The 27007-nt window shown below is 35.0% G+C and overlaps 1 protein-coding gene across 2 annotated transcripts; it reads left to right on the top strand.

Annotated features, from left to right (window-relative positions):
• The first annotated feature begins 1018 nt into the window (after positions 1 to 1018).
• On the top strand, positions 1019 to 26521 carry TBC1D5 (TBC1 domain family member 5). Of its 2 annotated transcripts, none has more exons than XM_085953750.1 (14): positions 1019 to 1126; positions 1217 to 1335; positions 2386 to 2532; positions 8467 to 8572; positions 10213 to 10329; positions 11067 to 11197; positions 12111 to 12161; positions 12628 to 12736; positions 17314 to 17453; positions 17867 to 18009; positions 19029 to 19248; positions 22667 to 22760; positions 23558 to 23716; positions 24721 to 26521. In XM_085953750.1, the coding sequence occupies exons 1-14, from the start codon at positions 1124 to 1126 to the stop codon at positions 25042 to 25044; spliced, it is 1863 nt and encodes a 620-aa protein (XP_085809876.1). In that variant the 5' UTR covers positions 1019 to 1123; the 3' UTR covers positions 25045 to 26521. The 2 variants fall into 2 exon arrangements, with proteins under 2 accessions (XP_085809876.1, XP_085809866.1); XM_085953740.1 differs by having other exon boundaries at positions 2377 to 2532.
• Positions 26522 to 27007: the final 486 nt, after the last annotated feature.

Below are 27007 nucleotides of genomic sequence, written 5' to 3'. Positions count from 1 at the left end.
GTATGGCAGTGGCAGTAAGTTAATTTTTCATCTTTCATACTTCTAGTGCTGCCAATCGTAATATAGTTATAGTACAATAATATTATTTAGATCCGATTATAAGGCAAAATTGCACTATAGCTATATACGCCAAATATGTAAACCATACTATAGTTTTGAAGGACGCAAGTCCTAAAATTTAATAATGTTTCTTTAGTATAATTTAACCTATTCATTCGCAACCGAAAACAATGCGTACTATAATTTCTTTGACCGTGTACTGCCCAAGCGACACCGTACTATAATTATTATAGTATTCGTACTATAATTTGGCCCGTGTACTATGTACGATATAAAACAGGTATAGTACGCCTGAAATACTATAATTTTGAATATCGGAAAAATATGTAAAAAGTACTAAAATTTCGATATTTCTGTTCGATAAACTGGTGAAAAGTACTATAATTTTGCAATAAATAAGAAGATTTGAAGAACTTGGATAAAAAACTCGGAGAACGTAAAAAGTCCCTTGACTTTGGTTTAAAATGAAATATCTTGAATTCTTCGTATAGCATTTTTGGTTGGAAGAGGTACCTAAATAAAAAGGGGTCTCTGAGTTTCTCAAATTCTCTGTAATTTTTTTTCTGAGAAACAAAAAACCGTACTATATTTTTTCCCCAAATACTATAATTTTGGAAGCTCTGTACTATAATTCTACTTTGAAAAGATGACAACACAGGCACTTATTTATGCATAGGCAGCAGTATTGCTAACCGTACTATAATTATAGTACAATACTATAATTTTGATTTCGCGAAAAATGTAAAATACTATAATTTTACCCCAAATATGCCAAATTTCTTTAATTTTAAAGGATTCAATGCAAAAAATGTTCCTGTACTATATTTTTTACAGAAATACTATAATTTTTACGCGTTTGTCCTATGATCAGCACAGAAAAATATGGCAACACTGATAGGCAGTCTTGGGCAGACTATTGCCGCTACTACTGCTTTGCTAACCATAGATATTAGTCTATGCCATAGATAATATACATAAGCTGCTAACGGAGTATAATATTGTTTTGGTTATTTCATTTTATATAAAAATAATAATGAGGTAGCACTAGTATACATACTGAACTATGGTAATATTTCATTATAAAATAAAGTAATATTTTGTAGCCAATTGGCGTATAATGGAGTTCGTAATTGAATATTTTTGTTAAATTTGACAGAACAACGATATTGCCCAATCAGCTGGCGATGACAGGTCTATAGAAACGGACGCGATTACTGCTGACGAAATCAATGAACTGGATTATCAGAACACCAATATCGGAATCGAAAAATATGAGTAAGAAATTTACAAACTTCTTATTTGAAATTTGTAATTTAACAAGTTTTAGGTTGTGTATTTTAAACGTTCACAATTATTCTCCAACATATAAATAACATAAAAAGTAGACAAGGCTAAAACAGCTTTATTGAATTTTACTGATTTTTTGACACATAACTGTTTATTTTCTGCTTTTTGAGAAAGTTGAAAATTTAGATTTTTGAATGCTGATATTTTTGACGTTCTGTTTGGTTGCGGAGTCTTGTGACCACTCAATGGATGTTCCTATTTACCGCGTTGACTTATTTGAATCCGTGGTGACATTAAATGGACTCGAATCTGATAGTATTGTGTAAAAATTTGTTAAAATACTTATCTAAAATCTCTGATATCAGGTAGCGTATAATCCATTAGACTTCGCCTGGAATCTAACACCGGGACAACCATGGATCGGTAAATGCTATTTCTCATGTATTATTCAATATTTCTTTACTGCAATTAATTGAATTCGCCGGTTGTGCGAATATTCCCCATTGCTTATTTCATTGCGTTTAAAAGTTGTCTATATTGTCGATGTTTATAGTTCCATAAAATGTTCGTACTTCAATCACAGCAAATTGTAATAACGTGAAGCGAGGGACGTAGTAAGTATAATCTATATAATATAAATAATAAAAGACCTCAGTGTGTGATATTAATCTATGGAAGTAAACTTACATACTCTAAAAAACTAACGTGACAGTTAATGACAGCGGCCGGTGTTAGCATTTTTCGGTCCTAAGAGGTGTTTTAATAAAACAGGGCATCGGAATTTTTCGAATTATCCGTTATGTTTATGTGACAAACAAAAAAAAAACTTACATTTCCAACACGTCCTATAATTTTTGCCGAAATGCTATAATGTCTTGGACCGCGTACTATAATTCGATCACAAAAAGATAGCTGTATTCCAAAATGGCGACTGACAGATAAAGACGACGGAGAACCAGTAAAAAGCACCCATGATTTTCCTTTATTTGATTTATGACTTAAAAGCGAATAAAACAATAATTGGTCAAGTGATTTCAGAAAAGAGCATAAGCAGTTTGGTGCGGGGATCGAGGAGGTACGCAGACGGGCTGTGACGGGAGCCCTGCGGACCTCTCGCCTGAGAAGTCTCGCATGGGCCATACTATTAGAAACCGTCTCGCCAGACTCCAATAAATGGCTGGAACAGTACGTATCTAAGTTTACTGTTTGGCAAAGATGTTCATGCTAACTCACCGGTGACGAGCCAAAGGAAAAGTCGTGTAAATGATATTGTAATATTACATTTTTTGGATGGTTTATTTATAAAATAGAAACACTTCCGGTTTTAGTATTTAGTTAGGGTTCACAGAGATTCATCAATTATAATAAATAGCGAATACTTCAAACGGTACACGAAAATAGATTAAAACAAGATAAGATGACTCGCTCGACCCAATAGGCGCGTACTGACTGAGCGAGCAGCCTCGCGAGGCAAATGCTCGTCAGTCAGTACGTGACTCGCTCGATGCAAATAGTCGTGCCGCCTTGCCCGAGGATTGCTGCGGCTGAGCCAAAACTTGTTGGTACTTGTCGATGCTCAAAAGTGCCTCAATATTGTTGCCGCAACAGGACAATATTACATTGTCAGGACGGTAATATTTTGCCTTGCTCGCTCGCATAATGGATAAATATCAATGTTTGAAGCTAATTCTTCAAATATGCTATTGCCGTGTTCTAATCTACTTTCATATATTTTTTTAACCCAAAACCTTTTAGATTTTTATTTCTTTTTCATTACATGTCGATGAATTAGTAAAAACGCAGTAGCTGCGACAGCAATTCGCACGTGTGGCCTCATCTCGACTTTGCATTATACTAAATTGCTCGGGCAGCTTGTGGCTTGGCCCTGCTGCGTGCGGCAGCCTCGTGTAACGTTAATTTTGTTCCGAGCTGCCTCGCGCGGCAATTGTCTTGAGGTAAATGCCCGAGGCTGTTCGCTCACTCAGTACGCGGCTTATAACCAGACGAACTTCCCAAATAATTAGTTCAGTACAATTTGACATCTAGATAACCACACTTGGTAGTAATGAATGTCGATAGTGTAAGGTGCTTAGTTTCAAAATAGAGGACCTGTATGAACAAAAGGATCAGAGCTAATCAGACAGGCTGAGGTTGTGAGATTGTGAGTAAAAATTACGGATTTAACATGGGGTTAAACCCTAATCTGTCTACATAACGCTTGCGACATCCAATCAATGGGTAGTGCCATCTGTGGGTCTCTTTTCGAAGTGATGCCACTAGACATTGAATTATTTAGATATTTTATAATATAGGTACGTTTAGAAAACGGTTTACTTGTGTTGAATAAAGTAATATTCTACATAATGATTTGAAATATAGAATAAATAAATAAATAAAGCTATAAAAATATGTTCAATATGTTGCATTCTTGTACAGGAAGTCCTTGACTTACGTTATTAATTTGTTCCGAAGATTATCGTGTAAGTCGAAAAATCGTGTATATCGAATAAAACTTGAAATCATGCAGTTTTTTAAATAATGTGTTTGTTTCAAAGGATAAGTGAAAATAAAATGGACCTACATATATTTAAGAAAACAAGCCTCTAATCGTCATTTATTATGATTTTTGCTAGACTCTTGATAAAATTCGTAGCTCCCTCTGCATCTGTGCTAGCAGCCTCACCTGTTACTTTGATGTTGTATACAGTGGCGGCTCGTGGATATTATATCTGGGGGTGCTGCGGTTGATTAAAAATAAATGTTTATTTGGATTATATTTTACTATTAACATCAACATTATTAAAATTAAACATTATATGTTTTTATTTCATTATAAAATTGATTCTTCTGTCTTTTTTCCTCGAAAGAAGATCTATCACCTTTTAGTTGCTCTCGACAGCGGTTGCGCTCAGAGGTGCTATACCTGACAACGTTCGCAACACGAATAATACTGTCAGAGCGGCAGTACCAGACTAGCTCCTAGCTGCGAGCCCCGCTCCCCGCGCCTCCTCGCCAATCGTGCATATTCCATCGAAAATTGTACTGCATAAAATCACGCGATGCGTCACTTTTCTGATATTAGTATCGCGGTGTATGATAAATATTGGATGTATTGGTGCGCGGGCGAGCTTAACACCCTTAAATAATATTGATATTATCATATAATATACATAAATTTATGTATATTATAATATTACATTTTTCTCAATTTGCTTGGGGGTGCTGCAGTTCCGCAGTGCATATGCATGAGCCACCACTGGTTGGATAGCTTATTATGACCTTTAAATTTTTGAAACCGTGGTTTGCAGTGAATGTGTGAGTATCAATACTATCATCATTTTTACACTTTAGGTCTTCAAAAAGACTCAGGGCTTTCTCCTGTAAGAGCTTAAGGCTTATTGGAATTTGTTGTTGCTGCATATCTTCTATCCATATTAACCTTTTCACTGCGTATGGCATGTAAACATGCCATAGACTTTATCTCGTATTTTCGACCAAATTAGAAAGAGACAGTTGTGGATAATATGCTTTAAAAATTAGTTCAAACCTTTAGGTAGACATATCAGGCAACAGATCATAAAAATGTCAAGTAAAACACAAGGAAATATATTTTTGAAAAGAACACTCGTTATTCAGTCATTTGAATCGCGCGCCATTGCGAAGACGGGTGTACTCGATGTGTCACCAGGGTTATCAAAACAAAACATTGGTCATGCATCGAAAAGTGTGCATCGATAATATTTTTATTTACCATTTAATTAATTATTACGATTACGTTAGTGTTATGTATTTTTTCTTAGTGATTTGTGATCTCGATAGAAACATTTTGACGATTCGTTTTTAGTATTTTTTGTCATTATAAATATATGTGAAATAATTATTTTACCCGCCAAAATGTCACTACCACATAATATTATCGAAGAAATAATGCTGGAAAATATTTTATCGACGCACTGCTCTCCAGTGAATTTGTATAGCTTTGTTCATTGTTCCATATTTGATATTTACATTATTATAATGGGTAATAATTTTTATTTTTTATGTGCCACGAAACTGTGTTAGCTCTGTTCACATTCGACAGGCCCTTTGTACAATGAAAAAGCCGACGGCCCCTCATAAATTACAATATAATAGTATTTCAGCAGTGCAGTAATTATTTTTAGAGTTTTATTCTCCAAAACATCCCACGATGACAACATTATTTAATGGCGACGAAAATAAATATAGGTTCGGAATTTGAAACGGTAATAAAATTTGAGTTTACGACTTACTAAATGCGATAACCCACTGATTATTCCTCAAGTGATTTAGTAATATATCTGTCATAGACCATCCCGCAGCTCAACTCAGCCCTGTGTATAACAAATACTAACGCGGCGAATTGCTCGGTAGTATGTGTTGAAACCGTGTATGTGAAGACTGGACGGCTGCCATTTTGAACGCGCGGTCAAAGCTTGGATATTTTTTAGCAACTTCATTTTCTTCGATTTATTTTAGTGAGAATGTCACGAATATAGTTTATTTCTTGGCGCATTTGGAATAACTGATATATAGTTCATCTAGTAATCTATTTTTTAATTTTGGAATCGATCTGTTTTAGCTGTAGTGACCGTTTTAACAGATCAGTTGACTGAAAATAAATTCCCGCGAAAATGGCTCGCAGCGAAAGGGTTAAGAAAAAAAATTCTATTTCTTCTATTAATATTCTTGTTTACTTGGTAATTCTCGTAGATTGCATTGGTACCGATTTTATTACATGATCCATGATTCAAACTTTAATCGACAACGTCAGCTGAATGCAGAACTATTCGAACTCACATTTGAAATATTTTGAAGGAATATTTTTGAAACAGTCTACTTCAGCTATTTATTATTTACTAGCTGACCCGGCAAATGTTGTTCTGCCATATAAATTATTTCTAGTGAATATTTTCGTTGTTAAATAAAAAATACCGAATTTATCGTAAGTGTGTGGGGATGGGATCTATGATAAAAAGAGGAATGGAGCGCTGTAGACAATGACCGCCGATAAAAACAAAAAAACACCAACCATTTATTTTCTCAATTCAAAATGAGTAATGATATTCATAATGAATGAATTACCCGTGGCAGGATCTCGTTGTTTAATGTTTATGCAATATCCGTCTTGTCCCTTCCAGAAAATTAGCGGATATTGGAGAGCATCGTATGAACGGTGTGTGTCAGCGATGAACTCCAGATTATTGTTCCTTCTTCGAATCACGATTTCTCGCGTCGATGTGCGGTCGCCAACTATGATTCCTGCAATGTCGTCAACAACAGGCGCATTGAATCGTCGCACGTGCTCTCCAGCTGGTGTTTTATCAGGATTGATAACAATAGCGTGATTGTCACTTTGCAATTCGTGCATGTGTGCTTTGAAGAATTTCAATAATTCATTGTGCTCAATCAATAGGGTGTCCAGTTCGCCGACGATGCGCCTGGCATTAGGCAAATTGAGGTTATTGTTGTCCTCACCGCCCATGAAGTAGATTTGTAAAAATTTATGTGGTTCGTTTGGCATTGGCAGCAATGAGACTACTTTGTGGTATACTTGGCCTTTGATTTTGAACGTAGAATGGAATTGTTGACCATTTGCCGCAGTATTGTGAACTATTTCTGTTGCTCTGAACGAAGTCATTTGGAAGCATGAATTGAATGTGCAAATGGACTTCAGGAACAGGTTTGTAGGTATCAGGTGGTATCTCAATTTCTGGTAGTTGCACTTTTCCTGATGCGCAACACATCCCGGCTGACTCATGTTTGAATTTGAGCGCATGACAATGGGGACATTCTTTGTCCATAGCACCAATCAGCACTTTCGGATGAGCGGAATATTCAATATCTGACTCGTACTCAAATGCGAGACGAAGGAACGAAGCGGGTGTAAATGCTCGATGTACTTGTTGGCGTTGTCAGTCATTTGCTCTGCGTTTGTTAACTACGAACCGGCGCGCTTAGCTCTGTTCCAATTGTCGTTGTTGATTTCGTTCAGCTCGTGCCTCTTGTGATTGAGATGCACGCAATTGCGACATGCTCACACGCACGTTTTTGTTATCTTGTTGGATTTGTCCGTCTGTTCTTTCTGCTCTACTATTTCGCATGTTTATTGCTTTATTCGTTCGACGGCCCAAATTGCCCCCCTTGCGTCTTGCTGGCATTGTGCACTGTAATACACGCACACAAAAATAGATAAATTAAAATAAATCGTACAAAATTTTGCACGCACTGCGTTGTGATATGCCGAATGAAATGTCAAAATGACGCGATGCTTCTCTTGAATTCTTCTCGGATGTAGCGCCATCTGTCATTCAACAACATAAATAATTTCGTTCTGTTTGAAATACGAACGACGGTTAAATTTGTTCATACAAAAATAATAAAATCGCGATTAAAAAATGGGAGGGTGGGGGTAGGAGGGTGAAAATTTGGGGTTATAGGTATTTTTTGATGCCAAATAATAAAAAAAATACAAAAAAAATGTCACAAAATAAAAGAAAATTTTTTCTGGATAGAGATACCCTAATCACCTAGCGGTATGAAATATACTTGTTGACCTATTCTCATACCTAACAAATATACATAAAAAAATTCATAAAAATCGGTCGAGCCATTTCGGAGGAGTGCGACCACAAACATCGTGACACGAGATTTTTATATATATAGAGATATAGACAAGTGTATGCACCAAATTTTCATCAATAATCCTACTGAAATATGATGCGTACATTTTATCCTTAAAAATAATAAATAATTTCAGTAAGTTGATTCAAAGAACTCTCTCCTAAAAAAAATCAAATGTAATTATTGTTCTAAGGACTTATTATATTCATTGAGCAGGAAGACTATAGTAGTTGTTAATTTGAACAGTTTTATTATTTTTACACGGGATGTATTATGACTTATTGTAGCAGCTTTTTGTTGTTGCTCGATAGGCTACTGAAGGACAGATTTAATCAAACTAGTTAAAAACAGTCATCAGTCATTATCATTTAGAAAATGAACTTCACGTCCACTACAAAGTATGAGAATGTCAATTGGACCCTGCATTTGATACTGTAGTGTTTACAAGGAATTTAAGTACTCTCGTCTTTCTTTTAGAATAAAGAGGAATCGCCAGCAGTACGATGACTTAAAAAAGAGTCTGTCGTGTGATCCACGGTGTTGTAAGCATCCCGAAGACAACCCGCTTTCCCAGACAGATGAGGTAAACAAAGTCTTCTTTTTAACACAATTTTTCCATATGTATAATGCTAGCAAACAGTCACAGTAATATACTATCAAAAATTAACATTCACACAATATGCTGTGCTACGGCCGCCATCTTGGAAAATGGCAGATCATTTTCAGGTTTTCAGCCATATCTCATTATTGGCTAAATATATCGAAAATATTTAAAAATACACAACTTTAATCATAGTATTTTGATCAGAATATAAAAAAATAGATTATGAATTTATTTATTTATATTAACGCTATAAGTTCCGCGAATTTTCGCGAAGTACCTACTCCAATATCCGGTATTTTTTAATGAAAATCAACAAATTTCAAGTCAAAAATTGAATTTAAAAATTATATAACTTTTGAACCTATTGATATATTTCAATAAAATTTTCAGAAAATACTTAAAATATATCAATGCATCAAATTGTGTCATTTATTCAACACTTGTCAACCTCTGGCCCGCATTCTATAAGGTAAAGTATATAATTTGTAAATCTTCGTAAATTATTTATTATATATTATTAGATTAGTTCAATTTGTTAAATATAATGTAAAGGAAACAGCCTATTGATATATAGCAAGCAAATAAAATATTCAAATACTAAATGTTTTACACCGCTATAGAATACGTATCAATCCATTTTTAGCACTAGCTACTCACATCTCTGATTATCAAATAAAATAACAAAGAAAATAAATGTATATTCATTCCCGAATGAACACTTATTACTAATTTATTGGTTTTATGTCCGCTTAGGCCTAGCCGATAACGGTGCAGTGGCAGTGGGTAGTAAACCATTAAAGATAAAATATCAAATATCACGCAATTTCATAGCTAAAAATCGCGTTCAATTTAAAAAAAAAAAGAATGCAGGTTCATAAATGGTTGACTACCACTGAAAAGGGTCGACAATTAAATTTCGAAGTTGAAGTGATGACACTGGAATATAACATTGAGTGTTTATTACCTTTTTTGTTTATGTCTCGTGATTCACCCGCCTAGAAATGCGCTTGTAACTAATTAAAAAAATGGTATTGGTATAAAAAAATACTGAATGGTGTTACGTCCGCCATCTATGTAAAAACCCTGAAATATTTTTTTTCCATCGTGATTTTACTTCTTGCACATGTCATTCAACCATTTGTCGATAGATCTTGCAAGCAAATATTAAATTTCAAATTTATTTTTCACAGTAAAGATATGCATAAGTAAAAATGCCACGTTTGCGTCGCCGGTCCGTAACGTTTGGCTCGCAGAAGAAGTGCGAAAAGTCAGTGGCCGCGGAACGCAAAGTGTTAAGATACTTTTTAATATTAATGTGCATCCCTAGTACTACTTTTAAAAATATGGCTGAATATTTAAAGTCAGCTGCTGTTTTCCAAGATCGCAGTAGCACTTACTGGAAACAGGGGCCATGCATGTGCAAAGCGTCTTCTTTAGGTGGATTACTTACGGTTAAAATATTCATTGTAAAAATAAACCATTTAATAAAAACCAAAAAAATACCATGAAATCCAACTAAATGTTTGAGTGAAGCTACTTGAAGCTTGACCGAGCGGTCTAATGTTTTTGAACTACACTTTTACCATATTGAATTAATGTTAAGTTTGTTTTGATTTCAGAGTATTTGGAACCAGCATTTCCGCGATACAGAATTGCAAACAGTTATTAAATTAGATGTTGTGAGAACTTTTCCTGGGATTGAGTTTTTCAAGCAACCCGAAATACAGGAAGCCATGGTAATCAAAATATTTGCCAACCGATTATACGGATTTCATTATGATGATCAGAGAAGGCACAGAAAGAAGTTCATGAGAAATGTTGATATATTCGAAGATTGGTACAAAAAAAATATTGTAGAAGTAAAAGATTTTTTTTTTGTTTTTCCTATTATCCAAATGTACTATAGTCAGCAGTGGCGAAGGGTGACTTTTGGAAAGAGGTAGGCTGTGGAGTAACCACACCACGCTTGTCAGATATATTTACGGGAAATAAGAAGATAACCCAATATTACTCTTGATGAATAGGTACGCTAAATCGATGAAATTTCTAAAGCTCAATTTATTTTTCTTATAAGGTAGGCTTTAAATAATCGCCTACTATGGAGCCTTCGCCACGTATAGTCAGGATAATTTTGGATTCTACTCTACTTCCAAATGATATATTTATTTATAATATGAGTTAGAGTGCCGTAGTATTCGATATGTTTACTCATATTAAGGCTAAGGCATGGTACATTGTACACGTTCTACTTCCTTGTGTTTATGTTATGTTATTATGGTTTGTGAAAATTCATTTTTTATTATTGATAATGATAAAACAGTAAGTAATAAGAATAAGTAACAAGACAGGCATCTTAACAAGAAACAACATGATATTACCTGCATAGCCATACATGTCATAACTCAACACACACATGCGTTAAGTTTACACATAACCGTGACTTTACTAATGGACCCATATTTTTTTTCTTTAGGTGAATGTGTTGTTTTGTTTTGCTCGTGAAACGCCAACCCTGGTGTACAGACAGGGCATGCATGAGATTCTTGCCCCTCTTTTATTCGTCCTTCAATGTGACCACAGAGCCGCCGAACACACTTCCCTCGGGTATGTCATGCGTATGTCAACAATTGAGATGGTGCTTTTAAATATGAGGTGTCTATTTCCGAAAAAACATCTAACAATCCTTGCATGGTATCTCTTTAGTGGGTCAATTACCCAAACAAAAATTGACATTTTCGGTCCTTAATTTTATGGATGTCCCATTTTTGATTCGATTAGGTTAGAACATTAATTTGATATCTTGAATTAATATTCATGTATTCATGGTAATTCTAAAAGTTTCTACGTGTGCATACGTCAAAGTACTTGCTATATTGCATGCATAGATACTATTATGAACAGAACCTACCGGGAGACCATAGGATTTTCTAATAGATAATAATCTATTAGAAAATCCATAGACCAAACCACTAAAAACAAAGCATGTGGTTTTGATGTGAGTCGAAAATGTGTCAGCAATATGCAGTAAATACAAAAAAAATGTTCACTGACTGCTGCGGTTCATGATGTAGCATGATACGATCTCATTTTTGTTCTGGCCATTTCGGCAGTTTTGACAGAGACTTACAATATTTGTTTTTGGTTCAAAATGTGCTACGGGATAAGAGCATCAGCCTAATAAATAGTAATAAATACCAAGATAAAAGACATTGCACACTTTTTTCCCGTAGTGTGAGTTTACACCGTGAGCACATGTGACAGCGTGTGACTTGATGGTAATGTATTCAGGCTGTTAGTTCATGGGACATCTGTCTATGAAGCTATGAGCTATATATATATACTAGCAAAAAATACATATTGTTTTTCATGGACTCAATGGATTGGAACCCTTTACCGCAAAAAAATAAAGTCTTAATACAATGGCCACTCTGTGGTAGCCCATACGCTTCGCTTGGTAGTGAAAAAGGAAATATATTTTTTTACTTATCTTATAATTCTGTACTTTTATATATTGCAGAGAAGAGCTTACAGAGATAATGGATCCAGATTACCTCGAACATGATAGCTAGTAAGTGAATATTAAATGTAATTGTCGAAAATTTCTTTGCCATTTTTGGGTAATATGATGTTGATTGACATGATGCAATGTTTTGTACAGTATGTGTTAAATTTCGATTTTAATGTATTTGAGTTTTGTACTATTCCATTTGAGTAATTTTTTGCGACCCGAATTTCACCTTTCGGCATCTTCGGCACTATGCGCACTATTTGAATTTTATAAATTGACATTACAAGTCTACGAGTGAATCTGACATTTCGAGGGAACCTTTCTACAAAAGGCGCTAAAGGAAGCCAAAGGAGAACCGGAGTTTGCTAATAAATTGTTTTTTATATAACACATGAAGTAGTAGAATAATAAGAATGTTCACGATGGTCATCCAAATTAATTTGAAGCTTTGGTCCTCATATATGAGCTTTACAAAATGAGGTCATAAAACTATTATCCATAAAGAATAAATTATTGTTTGTTTCAGTATGTTATTCAAGAAAATAATGTCAGGAATAGAATCGTTCTATCGGATAAGTGACCTGCCCCCAGACATCAGAACTTGTACTACGCAAAATACCAACAGCAATTTACATGTATGTTAATACTTATTTTATTCATATTGTTATTGTTACCTTCAGTCGGATTCAAGTTTATTAAATACGGTATTAAGTATTTGTATTCATATGATGACGAGAGAAATAGAAGCACTGGGGGCCATCGCTTTCATTTAATTTGTTTTATGCGTATTATTTGGGTATGCAATGCAGCTTGTTTATATATATGCTAGCTTTGAAAGTCTTTATTGGGGTTTGCTTTATTCTCCCAATTATATCAATGTCGTTTGCATACGCCGGTACGGTAGGTATAGTACTTCTCCACTTACGACCTTTCGCACTTACCATCAAAACCATCCGCACAACAGGAGAGTCCCGTCCAAACTTAAGGTAAAAGTGGTTTATTTATCGCAAGCATACTGCAGCCGAACGATCAAGGAGGTATTGCTAACTTCAAAGTTCATTATTTAAAATCACTTTTGTCAGAGCGAGATCCATTGAGAGAATTTTGGAAAAATTATGATATTTTTCATGCAATGAAGAATATTTCTGAAGGAGGGTCCAATTTAAAGACGACATATACGATGTACGGAACAAATTCTTAAAAAGGTTTAATAACAATATGAACTTTAATACTGAAGAGTAAGTAAAAGAGGTGACTGATTTTATTTTATAATTTGCTCAAAAACTCAATCTGGCTTCATCGACTCGACAGTGACAATATAAATCAACAATGCGGAGGAACTTGCAAATCGATAATTGATTGGGATTAAGGAACGAGTTGTAGAAAAAATGTAAAAGAACTAGATGAACATGAGGAACCGCTCAAAAAAATTGCACTGAAAGAAATGGCTGCTGCAACTTTTAGCCAAATTAATGAGGCAATTAAAATTTTTGAAAATATGAACCCATTGTTCCCCAAAATTGGACATGTTATAAACAAAAAGCAATATCACTGAACTTGATAAATGTCAAGAGTCAGTAGTGATATCAGTTAAGTAGCTATAGTGGAACAACTTAACCTTGAAATTGCGCAGATTGTGATTCTACTGCGCATGAATTTCATAGAGTAAATTTAATTATTGTTACCATTATTGTTTCTGATTGCTCTCACATGAAGACTAATACATCGTTTTCTCTGGTTCAGCGTCGCTCTAACTACAGTCGAACTTGGTTATTATGATCACGGATATAGCGAGATCTCGGATGTAATGAGGAAACATTTGTTGACATTTTAGTTTATCATTTTCTCCATACTCCATTCTCTATTTTCTGCCAAAACTATCTAACATGTTTTTTTATTTTTCGTATGAAATTCGATGTCCATAGTTGCAGAATGGAACGGGCGTCATAAGTCGAGAAGTTACAGTGATTGTACAGACTCATTGTGATTATTATATTCAAATGAAACGTCATGTTATCTGTTGTGTGTTTTTATACAATTAAAGTACCATTAAATTATTTAAAGTGTATAATTAACTCTGTGGCTATTTGGCAGAAGCAGATATGACCATTTAACCTACTTTTCAGGGGAGCAATTTGAATGTTGTGTGTCTTGTGATAAATCCTATGTATTTAATTATGAAAGAAAGTTAATGAAATATTATGACGACATGAACTGAGTTTTAATTACTTATAAGCATTTGTATTTAAATAGTACAGTTTTTCTTAAAAATCACTTTAAAGAACATATCAGGTTTTGGCAAATTCAATATTAAAAATAATGTACCATATCTCACACATATCTAGGTTAGGCATATTATTATTTTAAAGTTACGGGTAGCTTAAAAATAACATCCAAGTTTTAATCGTCTTCGCTGGTTTCAGCATCACCATAATTGGGTACAGAAGAATGCGTTTCAAGTAAATTATAGAAAGTATGATACACGGGATCTATCAAATACATCATGCTAAGTCCTTCTTTTTTTGAGGATTTATTGGGGCAGGTGCCATATGAGTCCTCGATATTATAGGAATATGTGGACGCCATCTAGAATTCCTTAATAACTGCATTGTTCTGAAGGGCTCCTCATTATTCAGAGAGTATTTGAATTTTATATCACCGACTTTTTTTTCATACCCTAGCCACTTTATACTGTGCCAATTGATCTGTTGCCCTTCAACACACTTTAACTTCTTAATGAAAGTGGTTTTCAGTAAGTCTGAATAAGAGAGAAAAGTTTCTGCTGACATTTCCACCACATTAAACGGATGTTTGCCTCGTACAGTTCGTACAAATTGGTACCAGTCTTGTGGGATATTAATGTTAAGTTCAATAGATTTTTTAGCTTTTTCTATGCGGGCATGATCCGTATCGCATTCCATTCTGGTGTGTCCCACTTCCAAGATTTGTGGTCTATAGAATGCACGTGTTCAGATTCACTGACAAAATAAGACAATGCTGAAGAAAAGTTTATGTTTTTGTTTTGCCCTGGACAGGAGTCTGAATAGGCTATTATATTAGTTACTGTTTCTGGAATATTCTGCAAATGCTGTACGAAGCACGATGCTATTTGATCAGAACCCCGACCAGCAATCCCTTCATGCCACATGTAACAGCTTGCGGTATCTGTTTTACAATCTCTAATTGTAAAATTACAAGTCCACAGTTGCCTTTTATAGTAAACTATGTTGGTATTCAGGGAAGGCGTTGGCAGGCCTTGTTGCAAATCAAAAACTAGCATTCGAGTGGACTGACTAGTTTTAGATAACAATTTGTCGTGTTCTTTCTTCTTATGTGATTCATCAGCCTTAGCCAAGTGTTCGTTTTTTTTTTCATTAAGTTCAGCTTTCCTTTCTAAATCATTAGCACACTTAATCTAAATGTTATATGTATCACATACTTTACAAGTATCTATACTAGGACTTTTAAATGTGTAGCCTAGTTCACGAAAAATTGAAGCATATTTAGAATATGTAAAAGGTATTTTCTGTTGAGAAGTCCATTCATTTTTATACATATCATACATCTTTGCAATATTAAGTTGCGGAGATAAATAAAGCTTGCTTGTATGTCTTCGGGAGTAGTGACTTTGGTATTTCGGAAACCTGTTAATATGATTAGTTACTTAAATTTCTTCAATGTTATTTTTATTGTGTGGTTCGTGACGCCCTCTTTGGTCACCATCTATGATTCCTGTTTCCGAGCTGCGTTTTTTCACAATTGCGACATTAATTTTATTTCGGGATACGCCAAAAACATTCTGAAACATCTTCTTGCAAACTTTTTCTGAATTTACTTTATAAATAGCTGTAATCATGCGTTCTTTTACTTGACCACCTTTGCCTCTTCCTTTCCTCTCTATTAATTTGTCATTAATGTTGTCTGCGAGGAATTGGTCAGCCGTGTCTTTACTATTCATTCCCAGAATTTTTGCGAACATATCCTTCTGATTGTAACTAAGCCACTAAGCATGCTAAAACATTTATAACAGCAACAGGACTCTAATGGAATAAACAGCTTTTCAGGTTTAGCCACACCACCACGAGTTTTATACTTTTTGCCGCAGTCTTTCAAGTTCTTCATGTACCTTCTTTTATTCTTGATTTTTTCTTGAGATGAATTCGTGCTTCGAGATGTAGATGTACACGGATTATAAGAGCTGTTAGCAGAATTTCTTCTAATCTGTTGTGCAAGGGGTTCGTCATGCGACGAGGCAAAGTTTTGTTGAGGTTCGGTAATTTGAATATCATGATCTGCTTACGACACAGACAGTACTGCATTTTCGCTGCGCCATGTTGAGGATAGAATATCAGAGTTGTCAATTTCAGTTATTATAAGACATTATAATAAAAAAACTGTTCCTACAAATAACAGTAACTACCAAAACAGCAGCCATATCTTGTTTTGGCAAATAGAATACATTGATTATATTCAATACTTATTATTTTGCCAGAAGCAGATATGGTACCATATCTTGTTTTGGCAAATATGACTTGCTTAATTTTAAACATATCTGAAACTTGTTTCGTTGATTATGAAGTCAGTAGAAGAGATAAGCCATATCTGATTTTGGCAAATAAAAATATAGACATAGAAGAACAAATCTGCATTTAAACCTCAAAACACCAAAAATCGACATATCTGCTTCTGCCAAATAGCCACAGAACTGTAATAGTTATTCAATTTATGTTTTACAGTTTTCATAATTTCACTATTGAAGGTGTGCTCATTAAATAATATTCAGTATATTTCAAGAAAATAGGAATTTTAATAGATGGCAGCACTTTTGTTTGCTAGAAGCAATATTAATTGTCCATGTAACATGTAACAAGTCGAGCATAATTATTTACAGTCTGGCCTTATTATTAAATAAACACATTTGTGAAACAAACCTGAAGTGACCTGCCGATATTGTAAGATTAAATAATCTTCAATCCCAATATTCGGCAGCATTTATATCGGAATATTTGGGAAATTGTAGATAGCGGCAACTATAACTTGCGAGGTGTGGTGGCAATAATATTGCAATGTGACTATTGATATATTGCGAGCTATTAGTTCTCCAAACCGCCGCATCTCATCTTATTGTTGTCAGCACTGTTTATTCTACTTGATGTTTCTTGTGAGATTCATTTGTTTGGCCTTAGTATCTTATTATTTTATTTTATTTCAGGTAAAGCCAATGATTAGGAGATCAGAAAACGATGTGGTCCGACATTTAGCAATCATCAGAGAAACTTTGTTGATTCCGCAAGACCCAGAATTGGCAGAGCACTTGCAGAAGTGCGACATCTCCCTCTCTTTATTCGGAATGTAAGATTTATTAGTATTACTCAGTACATTACAATATTACGATTCAGATTAATGGACATTATTATTATGTAAGTATGTAACGATGGCTGTGTGGCTTAAGCGTCAGCCTATAGCGTCAGCCTATAGCGTCGTGGGTCCCAGGTACGAATCCTGGGTCTGGCAAGTACACATTCTTTTTCAATTTATGTATGAGCCAGAGTATGGACCCAATAGCTTGAGCAAGTGGCTGGCATCCATTTCTCGTAAAAATAAAATCTGTTAATACAAACCTCTACTCTTTGGGGGCCCATATAATGTTATTACTTTGGACAAAATTTGGCATCTTACAAATCACATCACAATCGTAATTAAATCTTATAAAAGCATATGGTTTATAATATATTAATTATTGTTTTCGGTTTTTGATTTGACAGAAGGTGGTTAAGAGTATTATTTGGAAGAGAGTTTCCTTTGCACGACCTGCTGGTGCTGTGGGATGCCATTCTCGCCGAGGGCAATGATTTTTCACTCACGGGATATATCATGGTGGCCATGTTGATTGCAATAAGAACCCCTTGTAAGTTAATCGGTAATTATCTAAATTGCATTGAATGCTTTGATTGAGCAAACTCAACGATTCACACATCTTGCCAATTGTCCCAACTCTTGCTGGTTATGTTCATAATGAAAATTGTGTTGCTGTTGTTAAAAGTGAACCAAAATATATTTATTAGTCTGCTTGGTGGCTATACTAATCAGTCTTTCGTCATATTTTCTTATTTTTAATGTCACTGTAAACTGTTGGAGAATATATTGGAACTAGTAACAATTTGATGAGTGTATTTACTAGGATGATATTTTTGTTTTTATTAGGAATTGTCTGTTGAATTAATTAATAAAATTTGGCAATTATTAAATGTCAACATTATAGTAGTAATTAATATGGTTCGCCATAGACGCCTTTGATGCAATCTCTCTTTACAATCGTCAAGTTTAATTGGGCTGTAAGAGAAATATTTGTATTACGTTCATGGTTCAACGAAAATATCTCCATCAGGCCGAGCGTGGGTCAGTGGGAGTCATCAAGTCGGTGAGGTCTGCTCTTCTGGTCAGAAAATGATGAAATCTTGTAGTCAAAACCTGTATCTGGAAAAAATAAATGTGATTGCTAAAGTAAATTACCAATTTTGCTCCAAGTGAAGCATCTTGATCTCCACACAGTAGAGGTTAATTTTGTTACAAGGTGCGGTTGTTAGCAATTCACCAAACTCATTGGATCCTTTCACTGGATCAAACGCATCTTTAACTAACGACTTCAGATACAGCTACTCTGGCACTAAGCACTGCCATAATGTTTGATATCGTCCAAATTTATGTATGCAATGAAAAATGATTCAATCATTCTTTAAAGTGTGTTGAGCGTTTTGAATGCCATTAAATCATAAAATAGTCGACTGCTGACTCTAGGATCTTTCTAATGGGTAAACAAAACTTAAGTGAAAGTCTCCTCGTCTCCTAAAATGGAAGTTGAAGGATTAGGCATTCTTTCAACTTCCATTCGGACAATAATAGAGCACCTATTTATTATATTTCTAGTGCTGAACAGCGATGCCATGGTCTGCCTGACGCACGTGATGCATTACCCGACCACCATTGACGTGCAGTACATCATCGATCACGCTTTGTACCTGAAGCATCCGAAGCTATATTGCATGCCTGCCGCCAGCCCTTTCTGCTATACAACTCAAATCAACCAATCTATTCCGCAGCCCTCTAAACAGCCAAGAAAAATTACAAAAGCCAAACCTAAAGCAACGTGAGTTTATCAATTTTACTAGTGAATTGAGCACCCTATATGAATATTCTTCCTGTGGTAGACAATAATTATGCAATTCTAAGGCATTATAGACCAGAGGGGAAGTTGCCATATTAGTGGAAGTCATAATCGAATAGAATATTAACACGCTTGGGGTAGCAAAGCTCAAAATTTAATTTAACTATTAACGATATTATGATATACGATTAAGTTATTGATGAATATATGCTGCATAATATGAGATGTGAAATATGAGGTTTTTAAAGTTTATCATCATCATTGGCACCGCCACTCAATGTGGGTCTTGGCTTCCTCTCCTCTGTGTCTTATGCAAGTTCCCTCCAATCGCAGTTTAGATCTCCCGTCCTTAATTTTCCTCTTGGTCTATTGATGAGGACTCTCTTAGGTGGTCAGGTATTTTCTATCCTTGAGACGTGCCTACCCAGCGAAGTCACCCCAATTTCACGTATGAGACAATGGCAGTCGGGGGACGAGTGCCAGTGGCAGTTTTTTTGGCAATAAGTCATTTTAGTTATAATTTGGTTTTATATATTATACGTAATGACATATCTCGGAATTCTAGGCTAGCTCGGATAGTTTGTTTTAGAACTCCCGATAGTACAAACTTTAAATTAAACTGGTTCGATTTAGTAGTCAAGAGTCGGGACAGGTTCAAGTATTTAAATGAATTAAAACAGTTCTTGGTTTTATTTTATTCAATCGGTTACACTTATAGTTCACATAAACAGCGTGTTCACAGTTGAGAACCACGGTACGAACATCAACGTTCTCTTTAACCTCTATCAGTAAAATAGTTCCTTATATGTTGTTATTTATTAGTATTAAACTTATATTAATAATATGGAGTTTTAGTTTGAGAGCCGCTGTTTGTTAATAATATTGCCTTAATTCTATTAACTTAATATTATTTCATATTGGTTGTGTTTATTAATTATTGTATAACTTATTTAAATATTATTATCCGCCAACTGTCACTTTGACAGGAGGCGTTGTTGACTGTTTACTTATTTCTCAAAATTCAAATATGGCCGTATCGGATATTTCGCGCACGTCACAAAATCATGCGGGCTCTGACGTCACTGCACGTATTTGTTTTTTTTATTTTACTTATAACACAACTTTATCACAATATAACCACATTTGTATGTGATATTCCTTTCAACAAGACTTGCGTACCTACGCGGGAATTCACGAACTTAATATCACGTCCCTTGTGGCTATGTATTTCACAAGTTTTATAAACATATGAGCCAAGTTAGCAATTATCCCTTTCTACTATCACTTTTATTCTTTTAAACAAAGTTGTTCTTAATTTTAGTAACTATTGTATAGTTTTATTTTATTTAGCGCGAGTGACTGGCGACTGTCTAGTTTGATAGAGGGACGCCGACTAAAACTTCCACGGGGTTCTCTAAACAGGAAGCTGCATTGTTCTTTCTTACTGACTAAAAGGGCCTTTTTCGATTGTCAGTCATCGGAGAGTTTTTGAATCGCCCAATTACGATGCAGGCCGTTTATTTGAAAAGTAATCGGAGGGTTTTTTTGAATCGCCCAATTACGAGGCAGACCGTTTATTTGAAATTTCCCCCCCCGACTTTGTAAACCTTAATAAGTGATTTACACGATAATATTACTATATTAATAATATTAACCCATGCATCTTGCACATACTTATTATAACTAAACATTTGATACTAAGTACATATTAAACAACCAATTCTTCATTAAAACTTATACCTAACAGATTTTATTTCCTATTACCATACATCTTTTATACAATTTAAGTGACACAAATCAAAAACTAATATCATTCTTCACCTATCACACTATTTCTTTCCCGTTTCATCCCTGTTTCATGTTCCCAGCCTCAAGAACACAAAACATGGGTTCATCCTAAAACAGGAAACAAAAAAAATCCCGCTAAATAACCAAGTGATACGATCATAGGTTTTTTCTACTCCGCTAATTGACTTAGGAGGTCAAGAGCTGCACTTTAGGCCTACGAAACCTTATTTCCGACTTCCCATTTAAGACGGGAAGTTCATGGGTATGTCAGTAACTATACTGTATTCTACATTATTAAAATATAATATATGGATCAATGTTTTTTTTGATGGTGCATATTACATCATTGAAATGAAAGTTATAAACATTTCAATTTAAACAAAAATAACCCATATAAATACTTCTTCTTCTTTCACCCTGTTACGACACCGCATGGGGGCAAAGGGCAAGCACAAGTTTGTGCCACTTCCCTCGATCCATCTCCAACTCTTACGCCTCCCGCCATCCCAGACCTGCAGCGCGTAGATCGCTTTTGTAGCACCGCTGCAGGGTGAGGGAGGGCCGGTCACGACGGCGGAACCCTTGAGGCTGTGCCACAAGGGTACGAAGTGTCGCACTCTTTGGCGGCATCTGGTACACATGTCCCAGCCATGTAAAACGTCTCTTCATGATTACCTCAATCACCGAAGGCTGCTGTATCTGCTCATGAACTCGGGTGTTTGTAACGTGGTCGTACCAATGTACCCCTGAGATTCGGCGGAGACATCGATTCTCAAAGCTCAAAAGCTGAGACCTTTGAAGCTTAGTTAAGATGCCATGTCTCACAGCCATACAGGAACACAGGTAGCACGCACGCCTTGACGTCCATGCGACTCCAAGTTGGCTGAAATCAGACCCCGCCGTACCCATGTAGTTTCCAAGCTCACTAGAAATATAAATACAACCAACCATATTGACAGAGACAATTAAAATAATATCCTGTGTCTTTGATTTTTGGTAGATTTATTGGGACATTTATTTTACTTACCTCCACACATATTATTACGCATACGTTAAGATGATACATCAGTGAAACGTCAAATAATTTTCAACTATAGGCGCGATGAAATTTTGGACTCGCTGGCATTCAGAGAGAGAACATCGAGCTGGGAACACGTCAATTTGTTTCGTGATGGCGACGGGGGTATTAATTCTTAAATCGTGTAAAGATGACTAAAAACGTAACCCATTTACTTGAAAAAGAAAACATGTCAATGAATATATTATTATTGATACTAATAGAACAATAAACAGAACATTAAATGGATGCATGTTGGATTTATATGACAAATTATATTTCGTTCGGCATGCGTCATTTGCACTTGCGACCCGCGCACTAGCCACGATTTTTTTAGACCATGCCTCAACTGAGGTATAGCCTTAAGTGTAAGAGTATTCTTCTTCTTCTCCTTTGGAATTAATTTAGTTAGTAGAAATAAATACATACACTGGCATCACAGTTCGCATATTATAATAAACTGTACAGCTGCTGTGTTGAATTATGTACAAATGATTTTGGAGATGATGATAGTATTTTGTACCTAACACTATATATTTTTTTAATCTAATTCAGGACGTTGAAGGTTGCAGATAAGGAAAATATGTCAGGCATCAAGGTGGCAGGTGCCGCTAATGACAGTGGAATAATTGATGGCTACACTCTTGAGGTGATTATAATATTATCGGACACTCCTATATTCAATCTTTTTTATAATTTATTAGTTCATACGAGACTTGTAAGTGGGTCGATTGTTTGGACCTTGAATCAGTTGAAGTGTGATTTTATGGTGCAGAGGATTCAGATGAAATACGGAGACTTTTTTATTTTAGGCTGTATGGACACTGTTCGTGCTTTTGTCTGACTTTTCGTGTATACTGAAGTTTAAATGTTAAGTGATATCTTAATTTGGCTACTGGTTTTTTCCAACTTATGTGTGGTATAAAATTACTTTTATTAATCTGTATGACAATTATTATCGAATCACACATGAACTATTTTTTTTATTCAAACGAATAATTCACAAGATTTAAGAATGTACTTCACATTCTTTTTATTGAACATACATAATTTCAAAACACTTCTGAGAAATATAATAACCAATAGAAAAATCTTTTTTGCATAGAATCCTGCTAGGTGTCATATTTTTTTCAAAAACGATTTTTTCTATTGGTTATATATTTCTCAGAAGTGTTTTCATATTATGTATGTTTAATCCTAATCAGTGATTTGTTCCCCCAATGTGTAAAACTTACCTGTCTTACTGATTGTGAGGGCAATGTTTGTATTCAACCAAATTTCTTTAAATATTGATACATATACTTTTTTTTTTACGTGAGGTGAGTATAGAAAGATCACTCGGTAGACTAAAATATTGGACGTTTTATCACTGCTTTCTTTAGGGTCAAATTGTGAGTCCATGAGAATGATTCATTGGATAGTCTGTAATATTGCTGAGTTTTTCAGGAACCGGAACTGCTCCGAGATGAATTGTCGCACGCCCACAATGTGATGTCTCTCTGCAGACTGAAACTGGAACAATACGAAGAAGTGTTGCACGGTGCCTTACCTGAAACGTTGCCTCCGTCACATCCCGCCTTTCAGGCGCTAGGCGGTATCAGAGAGGTCATTAATAAACCCTTATTCTATTCAAATAGTCATTATTAATAATTTTATTTACGGTAGTTAACACTATTATTAATTTAATAAAACACAATTTTATAGTGCTAATTCCACCGACCGATTTTGTCCCCCTCAGAGAGACATTGTTAACTAGTAAAGAATATACAAGACATTTATCCCTACCGCGCACGGGTGACAGTTTTTTCACCGTGTCAAAATACATTGCAGTATAAGGAGGTGCGCACACGAAGCGACGTCACAGTTGGGTGACTTTTTAGTTCCTAAATGTCTGTTGTATATTCTTTACTAGTTAACAATGTCCCTCTGAGGGGGACAAAATCAGTCCAATTTTATATTTAATAAAAGTGAAATTAGTACTATAAAGTTGCATTTTATGAAATTAATAGTAATAAATTTTTTACCATAAACACCATAGATGAAAAAAAAAGCTAACACTATTATAAAACATCAGATCTGTCATTAGATATACCATTTTAGATTTTATGGCTATGTATTTTTTCCGATGTATATGTACATGGTGTAAATGACAACTCTGCCATTCTTGCTACTATTGACATGCATATCTCTGATAACTATCTTAGAACTCGTTCGCCCAAGGTGAAGGACTAACACCAACCTGGTAAATATTCCATACCTAAGTAGTTCATGCTTTTTAATTTAATCAGTACATACAATGTAATAAAACTTTCTGACCTGTGGGTCTATTCTATACTGTAAAAATTACAATAAGATGTTTGTAATTGTTACAATAAGTGCTAATACTTTGATACAAACCTACCCTAAGTTTTATAATATTTATCACTTTAGCGGTCGATAAGTATAAAATAGACACACTGAAGAAGATTCAGTATGTGGCTGCAAATATTCCATCCATTTTTTAAGTTGGCCATCGGGAGATGTTGAACAAGATTCCATTTTCTGTTATCGCAATTTTTGTATGTTAAACGATTTGGTATGTTATATATAGATGAAATTTTCCATTTTAGCTGTGCACGCTTTTGAAAAGTCGATATCATATCCCTTCAGATATTGAGCCGGCGTTCGAAGCCAACGAAGTGGGAAGTCTTAACAGTAAATCGCCAGTGCCAACTCAACTGAAGAAGACTAAAGAGATGTCCAAAATACCCGTCGAAAAGCCCAACGCGGTGAATGTTTCCAAGAAAATGTTCGCAGCTAATAAACCTAACTCCATATTTTTACCAAACACCAAGGAAGTGCCTCTTAAAGTGTTCAACCATATAGTCAATTCGAGTAGTGTGCAAACTGAGGGAATCCCCAATCATGATCCGTTGGGTATACGCACAGACTGATGTGTCTAGAAATTCCCATGTGTGCCAAAATTATTGTCGTATTTATTCACCTTAGACATTGAGCATTTCGAACACATGATTCAATCATCATCATCTAACTTAGGGGTTGTATACGGACGACCCCTAAAATCCATACTGTCATTACCCTTAAATTCCATTACCAAATAATTCTCGAGAATTAATGTGTTCAAAAGTAAACATTTTCTTGTAACTAATTACAATTATACACACCATTTTAAGGTAAAGCCGCATATCCACTATGTTCGCGAATCTGCAACTGCTCAAAAGAAGACGTGCTTTGCGAACACGGTCCCTCTGCAATCTTTATAAAAGGCTTTCTCATTTTGGTGAGCCTATTTCTACAGAAACAGGGATAAAGTTGTACCATTGAACCTGAAATCTCAAGACTTAGTGGGCATTACAGAAAATTTATACGATTGTCTTTGTCAAATTTTGGACATCTGGTGGTTACATAGTACCACCAATCCAAGGAAAAGATACTAAAATTCCGAAAGACTATATCGGCTTAAAATAAGCTGGTTTCACCTTAAGATTTTTAACTTTAGTTTTACCAGTTTGCCATATTAAATTTGTTTAAAATTTCGAAGCAAGCAATCAGCAAATTTGTTCCTAAAGTTTGTAAGGCTATTATCTGTGCATTGAAAGACAATATACAGGTGTGTATTAGCATCTTGAGGATTCCACAATATCGGATTATCTCTATATAGTTTGATGTGAGTTAAACATTTTTCTTCCGACCACTCCATTACGAATTGTTAGTCTGTTACACGAACACAGCGTAAGGACATGTTGTGGTTCACTGGCGTCCACGAACGCGCTACGCTCGCAAAAAAACGGTAACGCATTCTGTGGTTCGGGAACTGTACACGCTCAGAGCACGGGAACGTATCCACTAGGAGTGGTCATGGACCGCCGCTGGTTCACGAACATAGTTGATACGTGGCAAGACTAATAAATCACTTAAAATTAGTATTGGACTATATAATTTGTTTCCATATTATGTACATGCCCATTTACGGAATGATACGGGCAACCACTTCTTACACTCATTCTATGAGTTTGATTTTATCCAGTTTTAGTTTTCAAAATCATAGCTTCAGCCTAAATGGAAGCTCATATAATTCTACTGAAGTTTTCAGTACTGAGAGTATTAATTCTTTTGAAATGATAATGTTATTTCACTTACGATGTATTTTTCTACAATTGGATTAATTTAAATATGTACTTATATAAATTACCAAGCTGAGTATAATATGGACTTCCACATAGTGAAGGTTATATTATTAACAGCCCTCTATCACGATGAACGGTTGCTAGTTAATCATCCAACATATTGAATTCTTGCTGAGTATCAAACACACATTAGATAATTGCCAGGTGCGGGATTCGAACTTGCACACACGGCTTCGGAGACAAGAATTCTGGCAGAACTCTTACCGTGGAGACTATTACATATTATGTTTTGCACATATTTACTGGCTAGAAGTTATTGAACTGTAAGTGTCTTCCGATATCAAATTCAAATTAATGATCAGTTCATAAGATATGAATATGAAATCCTTTTGCAATAAGTATTATGTATAGTAAATAATATTATGTAACAATTGATAAGTCGATAATTTTTAAGAGAAACTTGCATTACTTAGTATATTTTAATTATGATTGTTAATTCAGCTGATAGTATGTATCTATAATATTTGTACATTAGAACTGAAGGTCTCATTTGCACAATTTTACAGGGGAGCAGTATGAACATTCGTTTGTCTCCTAAGATCTGAAATCAAAGACAGACATGTACAGCCGTCAAATGTACGATATGATATAGTTATTTAAAAATTATTTTCTTGTTGGGCAAGCATAAATTTTGAAGTCATATTTTTATAATTTGTTTGCCTCAGTACGAAAGAATAATGACATACATTGAAGAAACCACATCCGGTTT

Source organism: Rhyacophila brunnea, unplaced genomic scaffold (genome assembly GCF_057557595.1).
Source record: "Rhyacophila brunnea isolate RB1 unplaced genomic scaffold, BYU_Rbru_1.0 scaffold_10, whole genome shotgun sequence".
Taxonomy (NCBI): domain Eukaryota; kingdom Metazoa; phylum Arthropoda; class Insecta; order Trichoptera; family Rhyacophilidae; genus Rhyacophila; species Rhyacophila brunnea.
The sequence above is the reverse complement of the archived record's forward strand: the minus strand, read 5'-3'. Positions and strand labels throughout refer to the sequence as shown.